Genomic DNA, 12,257 nt, shown 5'->3' on the forward strand with positions numbered 1-12,257 from the left:
AAATAGTTTGTGTCGTCTCCACAGAATTCATATTCCTCTGGATAGAGACTGATAGTGGAAGAAATCGGTTTCACTTGTTCTTCAATCCAGTTATATTCTATCAAATGTGTGGATGATCTCTCAGAGTGTAGCAAATAGGGGTACTTGAAATATCCAAGCCAGGTAAATTTACTCAGTCTTCAGAGTAAGTTAGGAGCATATGTGACAGTGAAGATAGGTAACTTGAGAAAAAATAAAAAAGAAAATTGAACAACACACACTGACAGGAAACTGTTCACAGTGACATTCATGTTTTTGGTTTCACCTCAAAATTAAAACAGACAATGGCATGTTTGATGCTTGCAACAGACTCTTTAATACAGAAACACTAGCACAAGGTGTTCCGGATAATACAACTAGGTCACCGATAAATGCCATCGACGGTCAAATCACATTTACAATTAAGTAACTCGATCTCTAATCCCTCTCCGACAAGCAGTCAAAGTGCCAATGGCATCTCACTATGTTGATCTGAGGATCACTTGAGCATTCTCCAGATTAGGCTTTAGATCTCCACAGTTGGAGCGGAAGAACTGCAGAAATACCAGCACTTCTAGTTGTCCTTTGATTCGAGGAGCATCTCGACTACTTTCTTCATCTTTGGCCGTTTCGCTGGCGTCTTATCGGTGCAGAGCATGGCAACCTTCAAAACACCAAGCATTTGCTTCCTCCAAGCGAACGAGAATGTGCTGAGCCTTGCATCCATAATCTGCTCCGGGGTCTCACCCCTCTCCGATGCATTATGAACCCATTTGACCAGATCCATCCCCTCTCCAAAGACCTCATCAACTGGCAGTTTGGATGTTAAGATCTCAAGCAACACTACCCCAAAGCTATAGACATTTCCAGAGACAGTGACTTGCATTGTGTAGGCATATTCTGATAGAAAAGGAAGCATCATGACAGATGCAAATGCATCAGTACTATGCAAATTTAATAAATGACTAAGGAGGAATAGAGAAAAGAATGTGAGAGTTGACCTGGAGGAATGTAACCGAAGGATCCTGCCACTGCACTGATACTAGCAGTTCCTTTTGACGGGTCCAACAGCTTGGAAATCTCTATCTCCTCAATCAGAGGGTTAAAATGGGAATCCAAGAATATGTTGCTTGATGAAATGTCCAAATGGATGATGGCAATATGGTGAAGAAAAGCTAATCCTTCGGCAACTCCAATAGCTATAGACAGCCTTCTTGGCCAGTCTGGCTCATACTCAGCTTGCACCGTGCCGTGAAGAAGTTCCGCTAGTGTTCCATTAGGCATGTGATGATGAAGCAACAGTGCCACATCCTCGTAGATCACATAGCCAATCGGCCGCATCAAATTGGCATGGCAAAGATTTCCAAGCCTCTCGAGTTCTCTGATCATTTTGTTCTGGTGGTGAGTCACAGTTTTGTCCACAGATTTCAGCCTCCTCACTGAAACTATGAGGCCTGAAGGCATAACGGCCTTATACACAGTACTGAATGTTCCACTGCTTATCTTACTTGCATCCTCCATCGTTGCTTTGACGACACTTTCGAAGTCTATGGCTTGTTTCAAGTTCTCTATGAACACATTTCCAGCTGCTATCTGCGGACGAGGCACAACTACGTCCCCTGCAACTTTAGCAGCCTTGGCATCCATCTCTTGTTTCTCTCGTAGCATGAAGAAGCCAACAACAACAGATACCATAGTGAAAACAGTCAAACCAGAACCAACTACCGCGAGAATTATCTTGTATGAGACCTTGTGGTGGTCCGAATCATAGTCAGAACCAAAAAGAGTTCCACAATCTGAATTCAGCGGATCACCACATAATCCTTCATTGCCTAGAAAGCTCGAACGAGGACTCTTTTGAAATGGTCCAAAAATCGGTATTTGGCCTCTTAGCTGGTTGTTTGAGAAATTAACCTCAATCAAACTCAGCATGCCTTTGAGTTCTAGTGGAATACATCCAGAAAGTTGATTGTTGGAGATGTCTAACTCGACCAGCTTATCAAGCTTCCCCAACTCTCGAGGAACTTGGCCCCAGAGACGATTGAAGCTAAGGTTGAGAGCAATCTGCAAGTTCTTGATCTTACCAATCTCGGGTGGGATGACACCGGAAAGGTAGTTGCTCCCTAGCTGTAGCTCGAGCAGCCTGTTACAATTGCCGATCCCTCGAGGTATCTCCCGGCTAATGGAGTTATGGTCCAGAAGCAGGAACTGCAACCTCGACATGTTGCAGAGGTCCTCTGGCAAGCTTCCATTGAATCGGTTGTAGCTCAAATCAAGCTTACTAAGATTTCTGCACCGGAGCATGGACTTGGGGAACTCACCCCCGAGACTGTTGCCAGAGACGATGAATTCTTGCAGGTTCTTGAGCTGCCCGAGGTTGTCGGGGACAGTCCCCGTGAGACCATTGTAGGCCAAGTTCAAGAGGGTGAGGTTCGAGCACTGTGCAAACTCCGGCGGAATCTCGCCCGACAGGCGATTGTTGTCTGCCTCGAAGTACGTGAGGCTGCTAATGTTGCCGATGGAGAAGGGAATGCTTCCGACCAGCTCATTGTTCCCAATCCGAAAATTGGAGAGGCCTTGGCAGTTCCCGATCGACGCAGGAAGGCTGCCGTTCAATCTGTTCAAGGTCAGCACCAGAACTTCCAAGTTCCCCGACCGGAAAATGCTATCGGGAATCCCTCCTTCGAGCTGGTTGGAATGCAGGTTGAGCACCTTAAGCTGGGAGATGGAACCCAGATTTCTGGGAATAACACCAACCAAGATGTTCTCGTACGCGGAGAAGACTCTCAGATCAGCGAGGTCTCCGACCCAACCGGGGATGCGGCCGCTGAGCTTGTTTCCAGAAATCTGCAGCTCCTGCAACCTGGCTAGGTTCCTTAGTTCATCAGGCACTTCATCCAGGAGCACGTTATTGGAGAGGTTCAGTGATCTGAGGTCCTTGAGGCCGCCCAGAGAAGAAGGAATCCTGTCCTCGAACCTGTTCATGGACAGATCGAGGAACTGGAGCGCTTCCAGACTCCCGAGAGACGGAGGAATGGCCCCGCGGAACGAGTTGCCGGAGAGGTCTAAGCGCTTCAAAGAACGGAGCTGGGAGACGAGGGAGATGTTACCTTGGAGGTTGCGATGGGGCAACTCGAGCGCCTCCACGGGACGGTCCGCGCCGCCGCCGCAGGTGACGCCGCGCCACGCGCAGTAACCGGAACTGTCGGAATCCCATCCCGCCACCGCGAGCTCCTGTTGGAGGGCCGCCATGGTAGCCTGGTCAGCCAGCTGAGCTGCGGCTGGTGGGCGGCTGGTGAGCAGCAGGTGGGTGGCCATGACGAGAGAGAAGAAGACATGGCAGCACCGAAGGCTACTGACCGCTAACATCTCACTGGATTTCCCTTAGGATCTACGAAGCTCCAGTCGGGCAATTCCAAGCTTCCCACTCAGGAACTCAAAGAGCCACAGCAGGACAGAAGACCCAATACCTCTTTATCTTTCCCTTTCAATCCCAGCAGAAAAGCCAGAATCTGTCTGCTTAAATCTCTCGCACTTGGACTCCAAATCCCACCACATTTAGCACACACATCTCCATCAACTACAGAATATATGCCACATTGGTGGAAGAACAAATCATTGCTTAAATTCCCTGACAGCCTCTACAGCAAAACTTAGAGAGAGAGGAGGGGTTTCAGGAATCCACCAGAGTGAAGTTGCTCTGATCACAAGATCACAAGCCTCTCGTGTCCATCCGTGACAGGAATAGTTGGTGGGGAAGCAGCAAGGACTGAGACTGCTGTAGCAGACATGACCTCCAGCCCCATCTCCCTATTTTTTTCTCTCTCCTACTTTACTCTCCTGCACAGTTTGCTGAGGCCGGAGTTAATTAAGCTCAGATTCTTCTGCGTCGCTAATGATGCAGAGGCCTCCTCCTCTCTTTCTTTAATTGATGAGGAAAGGCGAAAGGAACAGTGAGTTGTACCTTGTACTCATGGCGCCCCATCGCTGGGCGCCATGAGTGTGTCATTTGACTCTTCCCAGGGCACAAACCCCCCTTTCTTTTTTCCTCTGGTTAAGGCAACCTTCCGTTGAATCGATGGCATACGGGGGTCCTTCGACCTTTTTCTTCGATCTTTCTTCTCCGGAGAGTACGGCTCACCACTTGCTACAGATGTGTTCTGCCTCGGGCTTGTACAAACGTATGGTTGCCCTCTTCGCTTTGTGCTCGATAATAGATTAAGCACATCCCACAATGCATTAAATACTAATTGGCAACAGAGTTCATGGTAAGACACGGACATATGTCAGAATAGGGCAAGCTTGTCTTTTTCAGCTTCATGTGTCGTACTGTTGGGAGTATTTACTGTCATAAAAAAGGCCAGATGATCTTTGACTGGAAAATGACCATGAGTGGCATCATTCTCCTTCATCATCGTCCCATTTTGTGCAGATGAAGATGATTCAAATATAAGGAAATATATTGCAAGAAAATATTTTAAACGTTATAAATAATAAAATATGCAAACTATGCGTCACAAAAACATTCGACAATACTCAGATTAGTGCAAGAAGAAATCATGTTCCTCCATGCTTCTTCTACATGAACAAAAGAACACAATCTTCTGTTCCAAGAAAACATATTTGAAATTGAAGACGCTTTGTGCCTCGAAATCTGGAACAAAATCAATATATTGTGACAAAAGCAATTTTAAAGAGAAACCTGCAATTTCACATTGCAAAGTGAAATGCTAATGATTTGTTTTTGAAGAAGATCATCTTCACAATTTGCCCAAATGTTCTTAATGTACGATACCTGATTCTATATTTGCTAAAATCAACTCTGTCAAAGATTAATTATCACTGCCTTCGAATTCCCACCTAAAAATTCACCTGCGAAGAGAGAGAAGCTTTTAAGTTCCAATGTAAGGACCAGCAAACAAGTCCTGTGGACATGTTAAATAAGCGTGAACTTTGGTATATGCATGCTGCTGCCTCACGAATCATAGTAAAAGGAAACCAATTGTGTAATAAAAACACAAAATTCAGATGAACTAACTGTGATTATTTGTCTATCATGCACATGAGAGACCATCTAACAGATGATTAGATGAGACGAGATAGGTTAAGAAACTGAGAAAACTAGACAAGTACTTTTTTCCTTGAAGCATGCTACTAGGATATTTAGATAGAGAGAGTAGATTTCCATTAAAAATAAGTATTATCAAACCAACTTTCTGAACCCTGTTGTCACTAACGAAAGATCAAATGATTGCTCAATGTAGTGTTAACAGGATCATTTGCCTAGTTTGCAATGTAATCAGAAATAAGAAAGTACCAGATGAGCTGGACATAAGCTACAAAGTTAAGCAATGATATCAAAAGTAACATTGTTCCAAGAGAGAGTAGCAGAATAGTTCTGCATGTTCCATGACTCTGCAATGAGTTAGCAATAACATTAAGAAATTTTTCCTATCAGATCTGATACTTTTTACTAGGAAGCTTCAAAAGTATTCATCTGGTAGAATAATATGCTGACAAGGCAATTGGACAAAATAATGCAACAATATCCAAACTTAATAGGACTTCGTTACCTGGACAGATCATTTTACTTCAAAGTACTCGTGTTGATCTGGAACTCGTAAGTACTGGTGTTGACCTTGCATCCAAAAGTATATATTTCTATAAATAGAATGATCAGATACTAGAACACATTTACCACTTCCACTAATGTAGCAATCAGGCACTAATAAAAAAAAATGGAAGCATGTCAAACAGATTGGAATGCACAACTATGAAAGGGAGTTCCCTCTAATGGTCCCTCTCAACATGCTCCACCAGCGCTACCGGATCTCTAAATCCCTTGCTACATTTTGGGCAAACATCAATCGTCACTCTATTGCCACCTGCTCGAGAACTTTGCTGATGAGATCTCTCCACATGTTCAATTAAAGCAGAAACAGTTGAAAACCTTGCTCGGCATTGAACACACTGTTCCACAAGCTCACCACCACTGCTGCTTTCTGCAGTTCCACTTTTTGCCTTCTGTAAAGCTTGTGTGGTCACATTATTCACCTTCATCATGCCTGATTCGGCCGAGGCACGGATATTGGACACTGCCTTCATCAAGCTTGAACCCCACCATGAGGAACTATTTGAACTTCTATCTTGCAGTGACTTCCCCTTTTGGTTCTTATTAAACATACCTCCGAATGAGAAACCAGAATCTGGTTTCCTTGGCCCAGGACATTTGTGATCAGGCCCAAATCTATGCTTCAAACAGTGTTCTTCAGTACAATCCCTGCATCTGACCGAGTTAGATAAACTCAGTACTTCTTTGCAACCAGGGACAGGACATCGTCTTTTCTTGGTTGCTCTTTGGTAGTTTGAAGGGTCGCAGTCAGTATTAACATGTGAGTCCCAAGTTATGTTTGGGTCTTCACCAAGGACCAGACGAACTCCTTTGGCACATAGTGGGCATATTAAGACTGTCACATCATTCTGATTGGCGTTAGGGCATTGATGATTGAAATAACCCCTATGTTGCAGACAAAAAACCTGGCAATATTATAACATTGTCATAAAAACTCTGATACAAGACGGAAAAGAAACGAAAAAGAAAAGCACAAATATCAAATCGCCATGCTGAGACTGTAAGTTAAGTAAACATATAATAAGCAACAAATGGGCAAAGAAAAATGAAAATTCATTTTCTGAGATAGTTGTTTATTTGAATTTACTTGACATTCTTCATAGAATTTAATTGTACACATATAGCATGAGCATAGTTGGACTCCAAACTTTCTATAGCCTCCCCATTAGAAGATATTATTTCTACGATAAGTGTGAGGCATTATTAAAATGTTTACACTATCACTTAACTAGGATGAAAGTAGTACAATTGAAAGGAGAAGATTATTGTATGACTCAAGGAATGCAATTTCGGGTACCGGAGCCATGTTGATCCATGGCCTAACCAGAATAGGTCCAAGCCAATCTACATTGTATGCCTAAACATACTTGTGGTATCAAGTTCTATAGGGGGTGGGTGGGAAGAGAAGAGGAGGAAGAGAAGGCGGTGGAGGAAGAGGAAGAGGAAGAGAAGTCGCATGAGGAAGATTCGGAGGAGGAAGAGGAGGAAGTGTACCCAAAAAGAGTTCAGCGATGCATGACGGACGAGGGTGGATAGGTGGCAATGGATCGCAAAGGGCAAGATGCTCTATGCGTCAAGATGGAGAAGAAGGCTCACAATTTCATGATCCCTAATTGAATCGGCAGGTTTATATTTTAAAGATATGTTATTTTTAGTTGGACCAAATCAGACCGCCCGAAATGCAGATGGTCTTGCTCAGATCGATAAATACCGATCACCACAAATTGATCCAAGTAAAATTGCAAACTATGGAATGATTACTATTCCATCATGAGCCCACCGACAAGTTTAAACTTTAAAGATATATATTTTTAAATTGGATCTGACCAGATCGTCCAAAATGGGGATAGTTTATGCAATAGTTCATGCTCGGATCAAGTAAATACTGGTCCTAGGACGGACCGATCCCAACGAAATAGCAAACCATGGAATGACCATTATCCAACAAACTACAAATAGGTTATTACTAAGGTACAAGAATGGGAAATTGATTATCCAAACCTTAGGCATAATCAAGTTATTCCCTATTGTTTGCTACTTTGTAGAACAATAAATGATGTGCACTATCAACCATATTTGAGAAAGCACTAGAACAATCATTTTGGAAGAAGTCAACAAGATGACCTAAGGACACAAGAAAGAAAAAGAAAAGTTTTACATGTAGCTTATTGCTGTAGTATAAAATATAAATAACAAAATCAGGTTGCCAAAGTGGACAAAACTCCAACCAATGGGGTAACTAGTAGAGGTTTTACAGTCTTCTCTACAGCAACAACAACAACAAAAAGACATAAAATAGAATAAAACAAAGCCATTTTTAGTCTTATCTGTGCGAATATGACTATTTTGTTACTCAAACTTTGATAGCATAAACCACAAAGGAACGACCTTAACATGATGCCAAGGATTAATCTTATAGACTTATACATAACTAAAAGGGTCATAAAGATCTTGCATTGTTGACAAACAAGGAACCTTATGGTTTATAAGCATGCATGCCACATTTTGTTATTTAACTTCAAACTAGAGAGTGCATCAGATGACTGTGCTGTGATAACTTTCTCTCTTCATGGGCCTAGGTCTTTCTATCTTGTGTTATTATCTCGCCAATTTCTTATCTGTGGGCATTTGCAGACCTTTCTGAACAAGCCAGTGTTACTTGGTTTTCTATCAGCCAGCAAAGCGATAGCCTTTCATTAGTCATCTAAAAGATGAGTGGCCATTGGACCATCTTATTGATGGCATGAGGCTGTTAATTATCAAACAAAGCTGACTCTTTTTCTAATCTCCAGAAAGTCAGTCACCTAAATCCCCTTAACAACATTACAAACACAAAGTTTGCTCTCTCACTCACTTGATTCCTCCAATCCTTTCACACCTTCAAACTATTAGTCAAAAGTAGGCTTCCTTGGCATGGTTGGGCTAGAAATTACTGCTTGATGCGTCAACGAAGCGTGTGGAATCACTGTGAGGATTCGTATCGGATATTAGAACAATGCATTATATATTTGTCCCTGAGCACCTCACGTTCCTTTCTTGTCTATGATATATGCTCACATTTCTAAGAGTCACAAAATGATTTTTAGCATATGCTACTAGGCTTCACTATAGCAAGAAGACAGGTCACAGCATGATGACATGGCAAAAGGGCCTAAAATGAGGCAGGAGTTTTAGATCAAATAATATACCCTTAAAAGTTGAATCCACCATTAAAGAGCAGGAAAGGCCTGAAATTGGTTATATAACCTTTGGTACATAATGTTATTCAAATCACTGGAGCATCATACAAGGAGCATATTTATAATACTAATGGGGTGGCACACGCTACCATAAATTGATTAGCTAACAGATGGACTTGGATGAAGAGTGAGTATAACTCATGACCAACTTACATCCCATGGATCTCTACAGTAGCAAAAACAGACAGGCAGAGTGTCTCTGTTGAGATATCTGATCTGATCGGTTAGTGTATTGTTGCATTCTAATATTAAAAAAAATAAAGCAAGTGTAGCACCCCATTAAGCAAACGTTTCAACTAAAATCCCTACACTGCAGCAAGACAACATGATCTATTATGTTAACTCTTAAATTTCAGCAAATCACCATTCAAATTAAGCCCTGCCGCAAAGTTTAACATCAAGAATCCTTATCCTTGAATCAAACTAGGTATTCTTATTCCCAACGTGATAACATACAAATTGAGTACCTGATTGCAGCGGTCGCAGGTGAAGGGCAGGAAATCGATCTGCCTGCAATCGCCAACGCTGCAATGCTTCCCGAGATGAGGGAATTCCGGCGTTCCCATCAAGAGAGTTGCGCACGGGGGAGGGTGGTTTGGTGTTGGCGGCGATGACGACGAGATAGACGGAAGGCGATCAATCGAGGAACGAAACGATTAATCTGAAAGAAGTCGAGATACAACCTTCTTCCTTCTCCCTCTCTTATAGTTCGTCCGACGCAGCTATTTGCCCTTTTCTGGTCGCCTTCGGAGTCGGCAAAAACGACCGCGTAAAGAAATAGAAAGAAATAATGCGTTTTCTGTTGAAAGCGTCCAAATATTCCGAATATATATATATATATATATATATATATATATATATATATATATATATATATATATAACTGCTAAAAAACTTTAAGTTAATATACATATAGATATATATATAACTAATCATAAAATCCTATATTTTATATTTCTTATTTTCTATATTGAGCTTGTTATAATGGAAATCGAAATAAGTTAAACTCAATTACCTAACATATTTTAAAATTAATATTTTTAGATAATTTTATGATAATTAATTATCAATTTTTTTAGAATTTTAAAAGAATATAATTCTAACAAAAATTATATATATTTTTTAGTTTACGATGACATAAGTGTAACTCGAATATAAAGGAACTGACTTAAATTAATCCAAAATGATCCAACGACCTAACATGTATCGATCGATTGAGCTTGAAACAATTTGATTGAAGGGTATTATCAAGATTTTTAAAAAATAATACTCGATAAAAATTGGATATTTTTTCGATAAAATATCCAATTATATATATTTTTAGAGTATAAAATAAAAAATATTTCTCTAGAGAGACTCTTTAAGTTTTGGACTTTTACATAGAAGCCACTCCCGATTTGTGATGCCCGGCTTGGAAGACGACATGAGCAATTGGGCGTGTCGAACCGGTTCGCCAAAAAAATCAAACCAACGTGGTTTGGTTTGGTTTGGTTTGGGAAAACACGTAATTTGACTGTTTGGAAGAAAAAAAATGATTTTTTTTGTTTCCATTCATAAATTAAGTTTTTGGCGATCACTTCTTGAGTTTGTTAATCTATGAGTGTAATCATCTGTCTCACCAGGTTTTGAATTTTTTGTTTTTGGAAATATTTAATGTTTAATTAAGCATGGATCATTTTGTTTGACCCAATTTGTTAGCTTCACAATGTAAATAAATTTGATATAATGTTATTTCATGTGGGAAGAAGTTATATTCTATCCGTTACGATACAACATGAATGATTGAATCAATTCATTATAATGGATTTCTTAACTTAAGATGAGGTAATTGAAATATAGATTCATTTTGAAGTATGTTGCACTCAACTGAAGATAGTGTATTTGTAGTTCGAGTCTTAAAGTTTAGATTGATTTATATTAGAAATAATGTATGCAATATCGTATCATACCGGTATTTCGAGGTTAGCTCGGTACGATACGGGTACCTGCGTATCGAACGATATACCAGGGCTTATCGAGTGATTTCCTCTACTATATTACTGTAGCAATGCTATATTACTATAGCACTGTAGCACGGTCCGTCCGATAACAAGCGGTCCGCGTACTGATATATCGTCAAATCGGTATGTACCGCCCGTACTGGACGGTGCCATTCGAAATTGCATGGTTAGAAATCTTAAAAAGTTCTTTATATGCGATTAAAAAAACATCAATTTAGAAATGTTGAGTCTTGTAAATAGAAGCATAATCTTATTATTTGGAGTAAATTTAGATACCAACGATGCTCCTTACACTTGGATTGAAACTTTGAGATCAGTGAAATAGATTACACACATAATCAGGTGACTTGTTTGATGTGTATTCATTGTTTATGATTGGTGTGTATGTAAGTTATTTGTTGGTGAATATTACAATGTATGGCTAGGAGGATAAAAATTGGACTTAAAAAAATATCCCTAGATAATTTCTTAGTAGAGGGAGTCATCCAGTAAAAATGAGGGGGTTTTTTTTAATGAATTTTTCAAAAAAAAATCATATTTCTAGTATCAAAATTTGGAAGAATATATGTATAATTTTTATCATGAAATATATTTTTTTAAGGTAAGTTAACTCGAAAAGTCTATACTAATTAATTTTTTAAGGTAAGCTTTACCCTTTTATTATAATTTTTAAAAAATTCTCTTCACATTGGAGATGAAAGAAAGAATAAAAAAAAGATTTAACATTGAAATATGGATTAATTCAATTTAGTTTAGGTTATACATTCAAAAATCAAGTAATACATGTAAAAGAATAAGGGTACATTTTTCCCAAAAGAAAGTCCAAAGTTTCATTTTTTTCCTCCAAAAGTATCATTTTTTATTTTATTCCCACCTTATATTTAAAAAAAGAAGATTATGAGTCTCTATCATTACCCCCTCTACCCCCTATCATAATCGCTTCCATCCTATAGTATTCTAACTTTGCCCTCCTCTTTGCCCCCACATCGGCCATGATGGCAAAGAGGTGGTCGTTTTAGAGGTTAAACAAAAAGTAAAGATTGAAAATGAGAAACACGATGTTGTGATTATAGATGAAGTGGCGAAGTGTATTCGATTCGATTGTCATCATCATAGAAGAGAGAGAGGTGAGAGAGTAATGATCATCGGTGGCATGGAGGAGGACATGGTTGATAATAATCTAGTAGGTATAGAATTGAAGTCCAATAAAACTTGGCAGGCAAAGGAGAAAGATCAGAAATATCCACTCCTTTACAGATGATTTGGAGACAGGTGAGATCGATGAATGCAACAAAAACATAATAAAAAGAAGATGAGAGTAATGAGGAAGGGTAGAGATCGGAGGAAAACAATGAGAAGAACATGTAA

At 40.0% G+C, this 12,257-nt stretch overlaps 2 protein-coding genes across 2 annotated transcripts; both read right to left on the reverse strand.

Annotated features, from left to right (window-relative positions):
* Positions 1–260: 260 nt before the first annotated feature.
* Positions 261–5,654, reverse strand: LOC135642609 (leucine-rich repeat receptor-like tyrosine-protein kinase PXC3). The gene is made up of 4 exons (XM_065158899.1): positions 5,592–5,654; positions 4,814–4,890; positions 1,020–4,672; positions 261–918 (listed from the first exon to the last, which is right to left on the reverse strand). Exons 3-4 carry the CDS (start codon positions 3,385–3,387, stop codon positions 593–595), a joined length of 2,694 nt encoding a protein of 897 aa, XP_065014971.1. The 5' UTR covers positions 3,388–4,672; positions 4,814–4,890; positions 5,592–5,654; the 3' UTR covers positions 261–592.
* Positions 5,655–5,662: 8 nt separating this feature from the next.
* LOC135642610 (zinc finger AN1 and C2H2 domain-containing stress-associated protein 16-like) lies at positions 5,663–9,661 on the reverse strand. Its single transcript, XM_065158900.1, has 2 exons — positions 9,357–9,661; positions 5,663–6,555 (listed from the first exon to the last, which is right to left on the reverse strand). Exons 1-2 carry the CDS (start codon positions 9,453–9,455, stop codon positions 5,809–5,811), a joined length of 846 nt encoding a protein of 281 aa, XP_065014972.1. The 5' UTR covers positions 9,456–9,661; the 3' UTR covers positions 5,663–5,808.
* Positions 9,662–12,257: the final 2,596 nt, after the last annotated feature.

The sequence above is a fragment of the Musa acuminata genome, chromosome BXJ3-7, assembly GCF_036884655.1.
Source record: "Musa acuminata AAA Group cultivar baxijiao chromosome BXJ3-7, Cavendish_Baxijiao_AAA, whole genome shotgun sequence".
Lineage (NCBI taxonomy): Eukaryota > Viridiplantae > Streptophyta > Magnoliopsida > Zingiberales > Musaceae > Musa > Musa acuminata.